The 17,731-nt window shown below is 41.4% G+C and overlaps 1 protein-coding gene across 1 annotated transcript in view; it reads right to left on the reverse strand.

Annotated features, from left to right (window-relative positions):
• Positions 1 to 2,322: 2,322 nt before the first annotated feature.
• Positions 2,323 to 17,731, reverse strand: part of ENPP2 (ectonucleotide pyrophosphatase/phosphodiesterase 2) — a gene marked incomplete at its 5' end in the record, with an annotated part of 30,539 nt that continues 15,130 nt past the window's right edge. Inside the window, 10 exons of the mRNA XM_010150153.1 lie at positions 2,323 to 2,934; positions 7,719 to 7,875; positions 8,488 to 8,620; positions 11,180 to 11,257; positions 12,535 to 12,670; positions 13,154 to 13,290; positions 15,594 to 15,642; positions 15,929 to 16,101; positions 17,016 to 17,103; positions 17,244 to 17,331. Of these exons, the coding sequence (XP_010148455.1) occupies positions 2,764 to 2,934; positions 7,719 to 7,875; positions 8,488 to 8,620; positions 11,180 to 11,257; positions 12,535 to 12,670; positions 13,154 to 13,290; positions 15,594 to 15,642; positions 15,929 to 16,101; positions 17,016 to 17,103; positions 17,244 to 17,331 (1,210 nt within the window). The remainder of the gene's footprint in view (positions 2,935 to 7,718; positions 7,876 to 8,487; positions 8,621 to 11,179; positions 11,258 to 12,534; positions 12,671 to 13,153; positions 13,291 to 15,593; positions 15,643 to 15,928; positions 16,102 to 17,015; positions 17,104 to 17,243; positions 17,332 to 17,731) is intronic.

The raw sequence follows: 17,731 nt of genomic DNA on the forward strand, positions 1-17,731 counted from the left end.
TACCTAAACTCTCAAAACTGGCATTGGCCTGACAGAAAAATTCAGCGCTTGTTCTCCTCAATGGACCTCTTGCAGAAGCCAGAGTAATATCAAGAAAAGGAAGTCTGTAACAGAAGCAAGTGGTATTTCATATTTTCAAAAGGGTCCAACAGGAATGGAAAGCAGAGGAGTTCCTTCCTACACGCTGCCCTAAGCTAACATTCACCCTGATGAATACCAAAGGGAAGTTACAAGTTTCCTTAAAAATGTCTGTTGTTCCTGCAGAGCTCATGTTGCTTAGAGGGATTTACAAGGCTTTAGCTTTGTACTGGAGCTTTTGTCTTGATAAGGCACCTTTCAACAGGAAAAAAACCCAGGCAATTCACAGAAGTCACCACAAACATTCCCCAGCACAGCTACTTCTGCCATCATGGTAAAATAAAACAGCAATACCAGGAGCACGGGGCCAAGGGCTGAAGTAAAACAGAAGGAAATTACCAGTATTTATTCTTACAGTAAGCAACTGAGTAAAAAATTACATTTCCCCACACACACTAATCGTCATTCTTTAGTGAAACGGAGATGGAGTTAAAGCATCTCTCCCAGTAATCACCACTTGTATTTCAAAATTTCTCTGAACACAAGAAAAAGTATCTTTCAGAGCTTAAACATTCTTTTGGTATAAATGTCATCTTATTTTGGAAGAAAATAAGAGAATTACATCATTTGTTAGATTTAATTAAAAAAAACCCCAAACAAACCAACAGATCGATGTCAAAGCAACACAGTAGCTGTGGACTTCAGTTTAGTTTATGAACAACTACATTGTATCATCGCTAAAGTCAGTGTTGGAGAAATTAGGTCTTAACTGAAAACTGTTTTAAATCCAGAGGAAATACCCTTTGTAGCACATGTAAGAACATAAAATTTATCATGGAAGGAAGCCCTGCCAAAAGCTTACAGAAAAATGTTTCTGTGCTACCAGACAACCACAAGAGACAATTTTTAAGTTTCAAGAATAGGATGTTTCCCAGAGCTTTACGCAGTTATTAGAATTTCCATCCTAACATTTGGGGGGAATTTTAAACCATTCAAGTTCTGTGTTCTTTTAATTTAAACAGAATCTGGCACCTAGAATAGTAGTTTTTTTCTACTGGTCACAAGATCTTTATCATCAGTATTAACATGATTAATTCTGGTTTACTACTTTCTCTTAGATGGTTACTACAGGGATGCAAATTGCTGAAGTTGTGCCACATTAATTTTACTTAGGAGACCTGGCTATTCCTCTGTGTACATGGCTGACATGCTTTCCAGCCCTTCCTGCTTCCCTCCAGCATTTGCAACCCTTGAAGAGAAAATAAACGCAAACCACTTTGGTAGAGAGAGGGAAATCTGTAACCCCGAACGATGGCTCTGTGATAGTGCCACTAGTGGGTTCAGCTTCAAAAGGCACTCTAAACAATAACTTATCTTTTACATCATCCAATTACAATAATGATAACGCCTTCCACAGAACCTGTCCAAGCCAAATCAGGCCATTACCTAGATTGCAGTGTACAACAGAGTCCCTTCCATTGGCTTAGGACTCTGCCATCACTGTCACTCTTAGGGGCTTGCCAGGATCACGAGATTGTGACTGCACAGACGTAGCCAACAGAGACTTGACCCACGTGGTTGTAATTCATGTGCATTATATGGGGTTCACAGGACCAGACGTGATATACGTGCAATCAGGCCAAGGGGCTTCCTTTGGGAATGAGGGCTGGCATTAACCTCAGACTCAGATTAGAGGAAAACTCTGCAAATTCTGGCTTTAGAACAAGATGACAAAAATCAGATTTTCTCCTCCTAGGTAAAAGCCCACTGCTACGTGTTTAGCAATTTCACCTCTGTCAACATCTGCCTCATCTCAGCTTCCCTCAAAGTCAAAGCAAAAGATAATGGAACAGGTATTCCTAGGAACCAGCCCAGAGCAGCGGTGGTGAAGGGACACGACACAGCTCAACAGGTGACAGCGGATGTTGTCACCTTCCATCCTCCCCACAGCTCCACAGCAGGGCCAAGTGGCCTCAAGCATGGGGTAGCATATGACACCAACCAACCTCCTCTCCCAGCTCTGCCCCTGTGGCAAAACCAAACCAGTAATGACTACGGTGGGTGTCTGCTTCAGGGTCTCACTGCTGAGCACCAGGGCAGAGCATCTGGGCTCCTGGCAGCCCTCTTACCACAAACCTAAGCTCCTGAGAAGGGCTCTGCCCGGTGAACAAGGGATCTGGCAGCACTCAGCTGCCTGCAATTCCCTCTGAATGTCCCTGTGAAAGGAAATCAAAACACATTAAAAAAACTGAATGTGTGGTTTATTATATTCAAGATGCTATTTGTCTATAGGGTTTAAATATGTCTGTCACAGAGTTAACAGTAAATGAATGTAATTTTACATGTTCAGTATTTTGATACACAATACAGGACAAAAAGTGTGGTAAAGGAGCATGGGAAATTAATACTTCCTTGATGCACGTATCAAATCCTGCAGCACCACTTAGAAGCTTGGAGTAAGGACTCAAGCTGCAGTATTACAAGCGCTACTAAATAAACCAAGAGACATACCTATATTAAACATTAGAGAAACAAAACAAATGACACGGGAGTTTAATATATAAGATTTGATACAGGATTAAAATACTAATATTTTTAATGTCCTGGTTTCAAATTAATAAATATAAAAACAATATAAAAATATACACCAGTTGATAAAAGGATGCACTGAGTAAGGTTAGAAAGCTAAATTTCACTTTCAAACGTATGCAGGTATGTCTTTAGGGAGAGGATTTCTGTGTAGCTGCGACTGGTCTTTCGGAAGAAGTCCAAGCTTGTGAGCTGTTCGATGTCACGCACACGTGCGGTGTGCATCTTAAGAAGATCTTCAACCCACTTTGATTCATCCTCTAAGCTCTGAAATGTTAAAAAAAAAAAAAGAAGAAAAAAGAGACTTTCATAACAAGCCATGTCACAGAAGTCAGCTCTGAAAGAAAATGCAGCTTTTCTGGAGATTGGCTTTGTTTGAAAAATCTCTCTGCTCTATTCAAGAATGACTAAGGCAAACATGCTCCAAGAAAACAGATTTGAAACATCACATGCTAACTATTCCTACAGCTTTATTTCAGGACTCATTTTAGGACAGGCTTGAGACAATCATCATAGTCACCTGTGAAAAGCTGGCCCCATGTTGCAGGTGTTTCAGAAGAGCCATAGGCTTTTAGAAGATCCATTGGTCACCTCATATTTTATCTCACAGGAAGAGGTCCATATTAATCAGTCGTTTATTACCAAAGCCCAGACTCTAGGCTGTTTAGCTTTGAACCCTACCCCTACACATTATTCTCATCTGACCAGCACCTCCATCTAACACAGCATTATTTTAATCATTACACTTTACTGTTAGGAAACCTTTACAATTCTTTCCACAGTTGGGACTATGGTTTATGTTGGTACCTCTAAAATATGTATTAGAACATACATATTTTTCACTGATAGAAAAAAGACTTTCACAAAGCATTTCCCAATAACAACAACAAAAAAAACCCAAACAAAACAAAACAAAAAACCACCAAAAAAACAATCAGGAAGGTGATACTGCCAGAATGGTTGGGTGAGTGACATCTCTCTTATGGGGCTGCTCCTGCTGCATGCCTTGTGCCAGCACCTGCACTCGTTGGAGCCACCCACCAACTAACATAACTCACTAACACGTCAGGAAATCTGCAGTTACTGGCTGTCTGAGTGCGTTAACCAGCCCAGTGACACGTCCCATGACCACTGCCGCCAGCCCCAGGGACTGCACAGCAGGGAGCAGACGTGGGAAAAGGCCAGAGCAAACAGGACTTTTCCCCTTTGGCCTCTCAGGCTGGTACATCTGCACCACTGCTGGGGAAGCAAACGAGGAAAGGAGGCTTGTGCCTCCGGACATTTGGACCTCATGTGCCCTGGAAATATAGCTGATAAAATTCTATTTCTGGGCTTACTCCTGAAAATGAGCCCCTTTCTGACTCTCTCAGCCAGGTCCTCGAACAAAGTGATCCTCTCACTGATCAAGGCCAAGCTTCAGCAATGCCAGAGCCTAGCCCACAGAGCAGTCGTGCCACACACCAGGCCGTGGGTCACCCCGCAAAGGCCAGGAGGGTGAGCGTGATCGTTTGCACAGGGAGGACACAAAGTACCAGCTAGGTCACAGCTGGCTGCTCTAAAGCAAATGACCATGACCCAGTCAGCACTCGCATGTATTGAAGTTTTTCAGCTTTCCTCTCTGTGTCACTACCAAGCTGAGGCCCAAAACCAGGTTTGGAGCATGACAAGAAACGCAAATTAAGAGGGAAGAGAAGGGAGCGCGCCCTGCTCACTCCCCTGCACCTGCAGTGCCATGCTTCAGGAACAGTGCTCGGATGCCCGCAGCCCCCTACCCAGCCTTCAGCCTGACAATCAGGTCGCTAGACTGCAGAAGAGGCCTCAACAGCGTTACTACTGCTAGTGCAATCACTGTGACATTTCTGTTGTCTTCAAGCCTTCCTTCTGAACAGGAAATCAGCATTTTACAGAACTCAAAGAGAAGTCCCATTGCTACAAATCTCATTTTTTTAAATACAAGGAGGACTCCTGAGAATTTGCAAAACATATATGACTGAAACACAACACTGTGATGTTGGTTTTAAACTAAGTCCAGCAAGACAGCATTTGCATCACCCCAGGAAAAAAAAAAACCAAACCAAAATCAATCAACCGATCTGCATTCTAGTTTTTCCATTCCACAATGACCCATGAAACCTCTGGTCCAGCAGCAAAAAACACAGTGATCAACTAACGTGGTATTACGTTACCGCACAACAGTGCATGAAGTGTATACATTTAAAATTATGGTTTTATCCGTCTGTGCTTCTAAGTCTCACCTCAATAACACAGTCAGTCTTAGAAAGAAAAATTAACAATTGAAAACACGGAGGTAAATAGAAATAGGTAATCAATTAGAAGGCCAATATAAAATCCACTGGAAAAGATACCAGATATTCTGGACAAAAGAATGTATCTGGATATCAAATTATTAGCTGGAAAGCTGAACATGATCAGAGTGTAGACAGGTGGGTGAGGAACTCATTCACTGAAAGAGAAATTTAAGGTTTGCTGAAAGGGAAAATAGTGGCCTGGAGGAAGTTTCTGGTAGGGTTTCTCCAGCTTTTGTCTTGCATTTTGTGTAATGTTTTCAATACATGGTTTTTATGGCAAGGTCATTAGTGTGCTACTAAAAAAAAAAAAAACCAAAAACAAACAACACAATTGGGAGCTCAGGTCAATGCAGAGGAAGATTGGAATAGCACACTGGAGGATGAAGACTGGGGATACCCAGGTATAGTATGAAAATGGGTTATCTACACTGACAACAAAAATTTCTGCTAAGCTGGGAGCTTCTGGGGTAAAACAGCAGATACAAGATAAGGACCTGGGTGTACTGGTAGTGCATGATTATAACACAGCTATGGGAAAAGAACATCCTAGATAACAACAGAGGAGTTACGACCAGTATAAAGAAAGCCACTTCTGAGATCTCAGCTGGAGTACTTTATTCATGTTCCAGAACAACACAAACCAACAAAAAATATCAGACTGAAACAGATGCACAGGAAGGCTACTAAAATGCCCATTCTCTCTTACAAGAAGAGCAAAAAAAATCCTGGGTCTCTCATGAATAGAGAGAAGTATATGCCTTGAGAACCATCATAAATCATCACTAGGGTAAATCCCAAAGCAGCCCAGTGAAGGGCTATTTAAGCCGTAGAAAAATGTTGACACAAGAATAAATGGGTATAACCTCACCATGAATAAACACAGTTTGGAAATGGAACAAATTCAAATGAGAAGAGTAGTGATGTTCTCCAACGGCTGAGTGAAGAGAGAGAAAGTGTGTGCAACAAGAGCAGAGTGGGGGGAAAGCTAATATTTCTTCAGATCTTAAAAGAAAGCTGTGGAGGGGTTAAGGGGTAATTCTTATATTATCCCATGCATTTCATCCATGAGGTACGTGATCTTTTACACAATCACTTCTTTGAAAAAGAATCAGATGTAACAACATTTGTAAAAGTAAGACTGACAACGTATTTGAATGGCAAAATTTTGCCTGACTTGATTTTCAGTCAAGAGGTACATTTAAATTTTTTTGGAGTGGTTCTTTGCTATGTCAAAAGCATAGACCCATATCTGGTAATGACCTTGTAGCAGCACTGAAGTTCCTCCCAGAACTGTAAATACATACACCATAAGCAGCATGACCTAGAGAGATAAGAAGCCTGAGTTGGAATATAAGAAATCAAAGAGTAAAAGAGACCATTATTCTAAGTAGTTCATAAAAAAGATTTCAGCAGTTTAAGAGGACCATGACATGCAATAGAGGCAGGAAATAAAATTGACTTTGTCATAAAATTACATTTGGGTAGAGATACAAGGACAAGGGCACTAATAGCTGCCAGATTTGTAACTTCCAGATCACCAACTGGATCTTGATTCAGAAGAAAGCAGTCCAGAAAAACACCACAATGAAATATATGTAGGACTTTCCGAGACTTCTGCTGGAAGACAACTCTGCCCAAAGCAGTTAAGAGTCTAAACAGGGGAAAGCCAGACCTGCTCAAGAGAGAGGGATACTGCTCCAAAAGCGTGGTTTTAAAAAGAGGGACCTGAAAGCAGGCGATGTTTGATGAATGAGAAAGAGACAGTGTTCCAGGTGAATTGTGTACAGAGTTGGAATGACTATTTCTGCCTGTAGCTGGAATAGGAGTCTTAACTTTTTGTGCCAATACAAAATTCATAACATTAATGCGTTCATTCAGGAAACGGTCTCCTGGCAGCCTATAGTGAAGCGTCTGTGTGCAGGAATCCACACAGCTGTGTAATGGGAGAACAAGTTCAGGCGGAAGGACAAGTCTAAATGCAGCTGCCTGGGAGGACTGCTGTCCTTGCAGAGCGCTGGAGCCCCGGGGGACCCAATCGCTCTCCTGCCGCACCATCAGCTGCCCAGTGTGTCTGTTGCTTTCTGCGGTGGTGACCAGACCGAAGCCTTCCTGCTTCACCAGGATTCTTATAACTAGAGGATCTTGTATCCTAAAGGAAGATAGGAATGGAACCAGGAGGGTGTCTTGTCATCTTTGTTAATGAGAATCCAAAATGTTCCCTTGAATCAAGACGCACTGTGGAAACGGCAGGAGCTGGCGCTCTACCCTCAGCAGGTTTTAGCATATAGTTTTAATATTGTGTGGGTTGGATGTAATCATGCTGTCTGATGCACCCAGACTGCCATAGCAGACAGACTATATTGTACCTGCGTATGGAAACAGACCTCAATAAAAACATCAGGCTGGCTGCCAGCACAAGACGCCTATGCACACAACCTCCCTCAATCTGCTCCGAGGTTACGCTGACAGTGTCTGCCAAAACGTAGAAGCCTACAGGTTGTTTACTGCCAATCTATTGTATGTCAGTTCTTCCAGACAATTAGGTGCAGTAATAGTTCCATATTTTCTCTGATACCACAGAGGAGTGCTTTTGTCTAATGAGTTTAACATGACACTTAATAGAGTCACTACCCTGTGCTTTCACTCAAGACATGAGTGAGCACCAGCATCTAACAGTAATGGGGTTTCACATGTCCCAGGGATATATTTACCACGGGGTTACAGCAGTGCAGGAGAACTTACATTGCAGCTCTCATCATTGTCAGGCCGGTGGGGAAGGATGTAGGAGAGGACGGAGAGCGGTCCATCACACTTGTCGGCTGGCTGCGTGAAATCTAAGCAGCTGGTTATGATGGTATAGTAATGAGTAGGAACGGGGATGGCACTGCCTTCCACAAACCTGGGGGAATAAAACATTTATCCATAAAGGATAAACCTGTTTGGAAGAAGGTTACACAAACAGCGTGGTCATTCCTCTGCTATGTGGGAGGACACACATGTGTTGTTGAGATGTGCTTAATTCCTAAACAATATCTGAAAATAAGCATTCAATTAGCACGTTTTGATACCGTGCTATAGAAATACCACATGCCAGTGCTGAAAGGGTTCTTCAGGGACATAGAGAGAAAGCATTACTGAATTAACAAGAGACTTGAGTACCTAACTCAATGCCACTGCTACGGTTTTCTCTGGTAGCCATTTCCCAAGTCTTAAATTCTGGAGAATTTTAGAGAAACTAGATTCTTTGGAACATAATTCAGCTTCAACTCAAGGATGAATGAACACTTAATTTCAAAGTCAAAGTTAACAGTTACCTGCTGAATTGCCATTTCCTTAATTTTTACCACTGTCCTGCCTACAGGGGCATCCAGTCTTGAAGCACTATGATTTTATAAAAAGCTAGGAAAACATATCTCCTCCCAAAAATCAAGTAATGTACAGATAATGACTTAAGATAAAGGTATCATTAAGAAAAGCAACAGCAAATCCAAATTTGAAGACAAACTCTTACTGTTTTATTTTGTCTGGTGTGTCATGTAAACCATCATAGTCATAGTCAAAGATCGGTCCACTTATGACATTGACTCCATTTCGTTCGGTGGCATATCTCTTCACCAAAACCCTTTGAAAATAGTTCCATACCTCTGTGGGGGGAAAAAAAAAATAAAAACAAACCCAAAACAACAAATCACCCCACACCAAAATTTACATAAGTCAAAACATGTCAAGATTATAAACAATTGTTTTCCTGAAAATAAAAATCCAGTAGACATCATTCACATGATGGTAAGTGAAATCAACGACTAAGCATTACAGATTTACTGCAGCTTCATCCAGTTTGGTCAATAAAGCCTATTCAGACTTCTTTGCTCTCTGTTGAATTTTTTGCCCCAACCATCGATAAAGAAAATGCACAGTACCACTCCCAGGCTGGCATTGACATAGACATTGCACAGAGAGCTTGCTGTTCCTTCAGCAAGCAGTAGAAACAGCTATTCACATGCTTTTGAGGTCCCTGTAAACACTTCCTTTGTCTTTCTTATCTAGTTACAGGGAATGGTGCTGTGCTGGTTTTTTTTTTTTTTAGTTCTAGAAAGGAAACAGCACTGTGATTAAAAACAAAACCCAAACATTTTCAAAGAAAGAACAATACAAAGGTCATATTCTTCCAGTTAAATTCTTCATGGATACAAAATATCTAACTTTTAAATTAGGTTGCATCAAGGATGACAAAATTATGGCATGGCACCTCATGGCAGCAACTTTTAGGAAGAGCATGACATTTTCTCCCACCACTCCCTCGTCAACCTTAACAAGTTCAGATGCTTGGAGAGACAGGGAAACACATTGGAATCTCCAGTTACATCATTCTTTTGCTTATTTTTTCTTTTTTTTATTTCAAAACTAACAGAAGCGTGTGTAAACAAAACATCTCAGACGTGTACAAGTTCAGCTTTTGTCCTGCCAGCTCAGACCGTTAAGTGCGTGGTTCCCCAGCACTGATAGCATCGCCAGCCTCAATACGTTTCCCAGTACGCCTTGTCCTGCAACTGCTCAGCGCCACATGAACTCCCTGCTCGGGCTAGTGTGCAGGGCCCCATGAGCCACGGTCTAACAAGAACCTCAGCTACGGTAACCACTTGGCACCACCACTCCTCCAGCTGCTTGCTTCTCCAGTGCATCAGCCTTAACAACAAAAATAGCCACAAAAGGAAAGCTTTTGTTTTTCCCTCCCTGAGTTGTCCAGCTGAATCAGTTACCCACTTGGGCTCCCGCTGCAGCCACAAGACAGCTAGACCAGTGCAACGGGGGCCAGCCCAGGGGGCTCGTCTTGTAGCTCCAGCAAAGCAGCAGCTGCTAAGCCAGGCTCACTGCAGCAAAGATGGACACAGAATTATTGACTGGGAGGATGGGATGGGACAGCAAATTATAAAAAGAACGCAAAGGAGGGGACCTCTGCAGCCCACACTGCCACCAAAGCCAGCATAGCACATAAACTGCCACCTCCTATTTTCCCTGTCATGGAAAATGCTCCTTATAATGAGCTTACATAATCAGGTCTCTACACTGCAACCTGCACACATGTAGTGCCTTCTAACTCCCCAGGAATGGTATTAATTCCAGCATTGGTTCTCAGGGAATCCTTCACCCACTTGTGATCAAGAGGAAGGCCCCTAGGCAAAATGAGATGCTAGTGGTGGGTTGTTCTCCTGTGATTAGCATCTCAGCTAATTTGCTTAGACTAACATTAGCATAAAGAGCATTTTTATGAAGTGATTTGAGAGTGGGAAATCCCCAATAATTTTGCACTCTGTAATCAGTTAAGTGCCTTTGCTCAAATTTCCAGCAAACATCACCACTTGTTCCTACTCAGAGGTTTTTCAGTTAAAAACATTCTTTTCTGGTTAAAAAGAAAAAGCCTCCCATAGGCTTTGATGTTTATCCAAACCTCTCCGGCCTAAAATCTGAATTGGAAATCTCACAAGAACAGGCTCTTGAGATTCTTCCAAGGCTTCTCAATTTCTGCCAAGCCAAAAATGCCACCAGAACGGTCTGATGGTTTTCCTACCTCTTGGCAAAACTAGAGAGAAAAGGGATGTGCAGACAAAAGAAACGTTAATACTATATCCCTGCAGCACTGAAAGTTTGAGCCAGGTTTAAGTCATTCCTCATTTTCCATGAATTGGTTTCCTCTTCCTTTTGCTTTATAGGTAATAGATATGTTTGGTCTCCCTCTAAGGGCACAGATAGAAAAACCAAAAATAATCACTTGCCCCTGGACTACAACAACATGCTAAGTGCACACTCCCAGGCTTGCGCACGCTCCCAGGAGGCTCCATTTGAGAAGCAAAAACACGTTGCTTAAGTATGTTCTGCATTAACTTGGGCTACAAACAAGAAAATCTGAATGGTCTTGCACAAACTGAATTACTGTAGCATGAAGCAAAATTGCTGAACTACAGCACACTTGTGTTTTCATCTTAGCCCAGCACCAAACAAACCCTTCTCAAAGCTTAAACCTTTCTCGTGGTATCTTCCCTGCCCCTACCTAGAACTATATAGGTACCCGCAAGTATTATCTGCTGGCTACAGGTAACTGAACTTTCTGTTCTAAACTCCCATCAATTCATTCCATAGTCCAACACACATCATTAAAAATAAAAGTTGGGAAGGAGAAGTAAAGACATAGAAAGGGCACTTACTTTTGAAAGCAGGATACATTGGAATGATATTTGTTATTAGAAAAGCGTCATATTTTGCTTCTGCAGAGGAGCTTAATTCTGAAAACAATAAAACAGAAAAATATTAATAAGATGAACAATCATAAATTCAAAGAACATAAAAATGTTATGAAAAATGGCTTCAGAGATTAACCAAAGGGAATACCGTCATCTAAACAGCCATCTGAACGCTATATTCAGAGATGTACATTGTATGCATCAAATGTGTCTTTAGTGTGACAACTGAACATGGAAAGATTTTATCTTTGCTTCAACTGTCAACTAGTTCAAAATATTTTTACAACTCATATATTTTTGAAATATGTGAGTCTCAAAAGTCAGAGAGTTGTTTCACAGGCCTTTAGAGAAAAGGCAAACAATTTCCTGGGAGGGGTGTGTGGGATCATCTTCTAGTTCTGGGCAAGCCTCTGCACTACTAATTCCATATTAGAAATCCACCATAAAATATTTCATCCACCGAGTGAGGAAGGCAGAGCAATGAAGTTCACAATTCTCAGGCAGTTGTGTCCCTTGAACATTTACTAATCCCAGAAGATCATTACTCCAAAACATAACCTAGGTAACCGCACAGGAGAATCCAGGACACTCATTTAAAAAGGTTTTCTACCAGCACTATTTCTATGGGATGGTAGAAATTTTTCCAATATGCAAAAGTCCAATATGGACTTATAAATTAAATATATGTTATTTTGCCAAGAAAGGTTGGACCAGATGATCCCTTGAGGTCCCTTCCAACCTGGTATTCTATGATTCTGTGATTATCTTTCTGATGTTTGAATTCAAAATTAAAACTCTCACTAGATTCCCAGTCCATATAAGCTAGTATCTACCTGCTGACTTTAAAGGGCCAACTTTTGAAGACTGTCTTCTAGCTTGTACTCCTACGTTGTGCAGCAATTTTTCACCTTTATTTTTATTAACTAAAGTGGGACAATTCACCCTTTTGGTGCATGAAGCTGGGTACCAGTTAGGAGCATCTCTTGCAGAGCTGGGGTACCACAGCCACGATGGCAACTTGTGGCATTGGGCCCTTGGCCCTCAGCAAGTGCAGTGAGAATAATACATCTATCCCCTTTAGCTCCATATGTGACTCCAGTGCAGAAGCAGCACCTCTGAGGAGAAGACAGCATGGAGAAAGGAATCACCCTGGAGTAGGGGTAAGTTAAACCATTCCTACATATATTCTTTTCCAACAATCTTAGAAAACCCCTTAGTCTGTCTGTATCGGATGGGAAATTTTCTCCATAACTAAGTTTTTCCCTAACAGCAAAGAAAACTACAAACACTCTAGGTATCAAAAAGTGACCTGAACTTACGTGGAGGGAAAAGGAAGCTATAGGAGAGCTGTTTATCGCCTCTGTAGGCTGCACAGCTCTGGCTGTTTCCTGGAGAAATGCGGAGGTCGGGTCTCACACAGCTGGCCAGGTGCTCCGGGACACCTGATACTTCTGCCTTCATTGAGGGACATACACAGAAATTACAAGAAAGGGAATTCCAACATTTATAGCCAAAAGAAAAAAATTGCATATAGATGACAGATTAGATGGAAGGCCTTGTGTGGAGTACAATAAATCATCCAGTTGTACAACCAAGTCCTGCTCCTGCACCTGCCACAGAGCTTCTTCCAGGCAGCAGAAGTCACCATGGGAAGCAATTCAAATGAAGGCACTCATTATGCTATCATAATAAAACAAACCCCTATCAAGCAAAACTTAGAAAAAAATGAAAACAGGAAAAGAAATACACAGCCCTTCTGCCTTAAAATTCTTTTACCTTGAAGAAAAAACAGAGTTTGGCACTGTTTTCAACGGTATTTGACATAATTTCAGGTGCAAAAATGTGCTTAGGGAAAGGGAATTTTAGGACTTCAAGAATACAGGTACCGAACAGATTTCCCCAGGATTTTTGAAGCACTTTTTCAAAGACAGCACTAACCTGTTTGGAAATAGTGTAGGATGTCCAGAGAGGCATCAGGAATGTTTCACTGTAGCCACTTTCGAAGTCATGGTGATGCAAGATATTGTATTTTGTGCGGTACAGTACTGCAGGGCGTCCATATAGAAGATGCTTCTCTATAGATCAGAAGAAATGACATTTACATTTATTACTGAAAACCTTAAAGATGAAAAAACCCCAGCAGTTGGCTTTCCAACACATGCTGATTTTTCAGAGATCCTTAATGGGATTAGGACCCCGAACAACTGCTAGGGACATCTTGTAGGAGAGCAGTAGTTCTTCGATAGTTTGTGTTGGGATTCTCCTTCCAGGCTCACAACCCACTTTGAGGTTGAAAGTCCCTTCTGTACTTGAAAGCTTGTTGGAGTCATAGCATGGGGAAAGGTTGTTTCTCCTGGTGGACACTCCACAAGGACCTTTGTGTCCATATTTCAGTCACACATGAGGTGATAAGCACACCTCTGTAGCTTTAAGTCAGCCCCTATCCTATCACTCCTGCCGTTCTCCAGACTTTCTCTCCTTCATTTTATTTTTTTGAAATCCCTCGCAAAAGGGAGGCAAAAGTGCTCACTCACTAAGAGAGTATCTTTTTCCACTTGGCTGATATAGATGAAGTTCTGAAGACTGATGTACTATTTTCTATCAGTAATATCAAAGAAAAAAACCAAACCCTTTTCTTAACTGGCTTCAGAAAGATACCTCCAACTCTGCAAAAAACTTGCTTTTATTCTATCTTGGTGATAAATTATGGTTAAACACCACCAGATACCTCTGATAAGCTAGCTTATAAAAAGACAAATCTATCATTAAAATGATAGAAATAAAGTTACTGGCTAATCTTGCATTGTGCTGCACAGTTCATTGATTTTGATAACCTTTTGGCAAAGAGGCTTGGATTGGTTTTGGAAATCAAAACATAGAAACAAGGAAAACAGCCTAACACTGTTCACAGACAAGCTTTTTAACCTGAAAGGAATGGGCAAGTTTCATTAGTGTTTGAGTCCAAATAGAGGATATTTTTATAGGACACAAGAAAGAAAAGTAGGAAAAGCCTTATCTAAGGACAAAGATGATAAACATGTTTTATTCAAGAGAATATGAAGGCATCTTTCTTCTGCATGTGAATAACAACATCAGCCGAATATGAATGATGCACCCTGACGGAGAAGGGAATTACCACATAAATGCAGGATGATCCCTGAACAGGTGCTACAACCTGTCATAAATATAATAATTTGCACGTAGCAGAACTGTTTGTTGTTTAAATAGAGGGCACTTCATTCCACTTAACAGACAACTTACAAACAAGCAAGTGAAGAAGCTCTTCACTAATTGGAAAAATCAGTTTAACAAGATGAAAGCTGCAGAAGGGCAATTTCACTCACAAAGGAGTAATTTCAGCTCTAGAAACTAAAGGATAGGCTGCATTGCCTGTTCACAACAGAAAAACTGAAGGAGCAGCTTCAAAAGGGAATTAATTAGAAAGAATTTCTCCTCAGTCATCTGAGCAATGCGATTTGAAGTATCTCAAAGTCCATGTCTAAACTCAAAGCTTCAGAATTTGCTAATGTGGACAGTTGGTATGGTGAGGGAAATGCTGAGTGGGATCACAGCTGTGAGAAAGCAAGCTCTGCTTTGGTGTGCCTTTCAGTCAGTATCGCTGCTCAGAAAGGCAGTTGCCATCCCCTCCCCTCTGGTCCTGTTACATTTTAATGCAGACCACAGCCCTGATGCAGCTGAGAGCGCCGCCAGACAAAAATCAGAGCTGACATACAGCTGGGAGGGTGCAGGAACTCGCATCCAGGAGAGCAGGGGGTGCTTCCTCCTGGGAGCAGCGCTGACTCGAAGGCTGATGAGGGACAAAATTGCACTGCGCATCCCTGACCCAGCAGAGCATTTCTGCGCTTGTTTCAGTGGATAACCTGCACCCTAAACCCCAAGCATTAAAGACCCAGTCAGGGATTGTCAAAGCAGCTGTACCACTCTTTCAGACACTAACCTGCTGAAACCTAAGCCCGAACTGGTAAGACACAGTGTGCAGATGCGGTCTGGTTTTCACCCCATTTATCACTTGTGATTGAGTGGAGCACTGCCTCATGTTCCCTCTCCTCATCTCTCCACTTCCCTAGATAAGCTTAAACCTCTCAACAGTGATGGATAGAAGAGCTAAAACTCCTATCCCTTTGAGCAATACTTTAGTCCTGGTTACAGCAAAAGATAGTGTGCACCTCCTCACATGAGCAGCACTTTACCTTGCCCACGTATCTCATGTCTATGGGCTATTTTGACAGTTAGATGGAAAGATGGCTTACTACACATTAGCTACAACAAAGCCGAAGTTTGTCTGCTATCAGTGGTGCAAACTAACCTGCAAAAAACCCCAAAATATCTTTTATTAACTGAGGAACAAGGCTCTTACCTTCTGTTCCCTTGACATGAAAGCGCTTGTTGAGTTCATCCAATTTGTTCTTCTCAAAGATAGAAAAAAGGAACAAGATTAGGATGACTGGAGCATTCTAACATCTCATTTTACTACGTGTCTAGCAAAACAAAACTAGTGCTATAAAACACAGATTTTTTTTTTGGTTTGTATTCTACAAAAAGTCATAAACATTCCAAAAGGGCACCAACACTTCACAGGAAGGATCTGGGATATTTTTCCAGATTAAACTCTCGAAATAGAAAAAAATGGCTACAACAATACTAGGCAACTACTGCCAATAGAAAAAGCATCAGCAGATCCTAAACACATACCTTATCATCACATGTACATCCTATATCAAAATCTGAGGCAGAAGGCAGAGCGACAGGATAAAGAGGTTTAGCAACTTCATCTGGCACAGTTGGTTTATAAACATTGGCTCTCAGCAGGTGATTTAAACTTCCATGGGTTCCATTATTGGGAGCAGGCTTTAATCCAAGCAGATCTATGAAAACACCACAGATAAATGAATGACTCTTAGATTGCACACCTGTATGCATTAGCATCTTTCCTGAGCAAAGACATTTACTTGCAATGCTGTTTATACCCATGACATGTTAACAAATGGCTTAATGTAATAAAAATACCAACTTCTTGTCCAAATTATGAAATTGCAAGTGCTGTCTGAATAGTATGGTGGCCTTTATGACAAGAAGGTTAATTTGTATCAAGACAATAGAAAAAAGTTTTATTCTAACTACTACTGCAGGTTCCAGTGCAAACCTACAGTCAATATGTTGACCTTACAGCAACCACCTGGAACGCAGTGTTATTAGTCACCTGCCTTAGAGATAAGGGATAATTACCTTTATGGTATTTCATGTTTGAAAAAAGAATTTAAGTCAATTACACCTTAAGCTTGAAAGTTTTTTTCCCCTGGAAAAACATTATTAAAGAAAAGATCATAATGAATATCTGTGTACATCATCAGATGCTGCTTCATGGCTATAGCAGGAGCATAGGAAACAGAATCACACCACGATTATGACACAGAAAAATAAGTGATGTTCTGGAACTGCTTCATGAGACGTGCAGGTGCAGAAGAGAACAGAAACTACCTTCCAAGACTGCTGAGGTGTGGACACCATGCGCTTTAGGGGTATGTATCCAATCTCTGCCCAGCTGCATGCAGCAAAACTATGGTAACCCCCCTTATTGGACAGCTGCTAGACTACAGCAAACTGAGACCCCTAAGAAGGGCCTTTAGCCCTTGTGGCCAAAAGGCAAGTGCTTGGGAAGGGGAGACTGGGGAAGGGTCAGTGGGAGAGAAATCAGGGAATGAGCTCAGAGGTGCCTAAATGAAGCACTGTTAGCTAAGACAGTGGGTTTCTTTTGCAGTTTCTCAAACAAGTAGCTTACCACACATGACGTTGTAAAGTTCAATATTTTCAAAAGGAGGTACTTTGGTCTTGTATTTGAATGTAGGGCCATAACCTACAAAGACAGTCTTTAAAATAAAAGAGAGAAGAATACAAAAGAAGAACATTAAAAGGTAGGGTTTTTTTCAGTGAATATTTATATTTTAGAGTCCTCTAATTTCTTCTGCCTTCACTGACCCTCCCGCAAAGCTTACTGCATTGCTCATACCTGCATGCTGTTTATCTTGTTGTCATAGCCGTGGTCTCCATGGAAGAAACATTTCCCCGTTGGTTTCTTGTAAACGTCCACAGCTTTCCTAAATTGAAAAATTATTGGAAAATTTCCTCAAAGGTGTAGGTATGGTGGCTGACCTAACAACGTTCTCTGAGGGTAGGAGGATAAGGTTACAAGGCAGTGCATTGCTCATCTTTCTTGCATAGCAGTAGCGAGGACTGCAGACTCATCCAACTACCCCAGGGTTTCTCCCTCTGCTCCCACTACAAGAAGGTGCAATCCTAAGAGTCAGCTCTTACTCATCAATAACAAACTTAGCATCCATTTACTTATTTTCTCATATCACATCATCACCTATGGACTGGAGGTATTTTGCACCACACACTTTCAATCCTCAAAAGGCCAACAAAGGCTTCAAAGAAAGCACTTTTGTGATGTTACAATGCTGTACGTGTCATACAATGCTGTAAAGTGCTTTCACC

Source organism: Eurypyga helias, unplaced genomic scaffold (assembly GCF_000690775.1).
Source record: "Eurypyga helias isolate BGI_N326 unplaced genomic scaffold, ASM69077v1 scaffold10604, whole genome shotgun sequence".
In the NCBI taxonomy this organism is placed as follows: Eukaryota; Metazoa; Chordata; class Aves; order Eurypygiformes; family Eurypygidae; genus Eurypyga; species Eurypyga helias.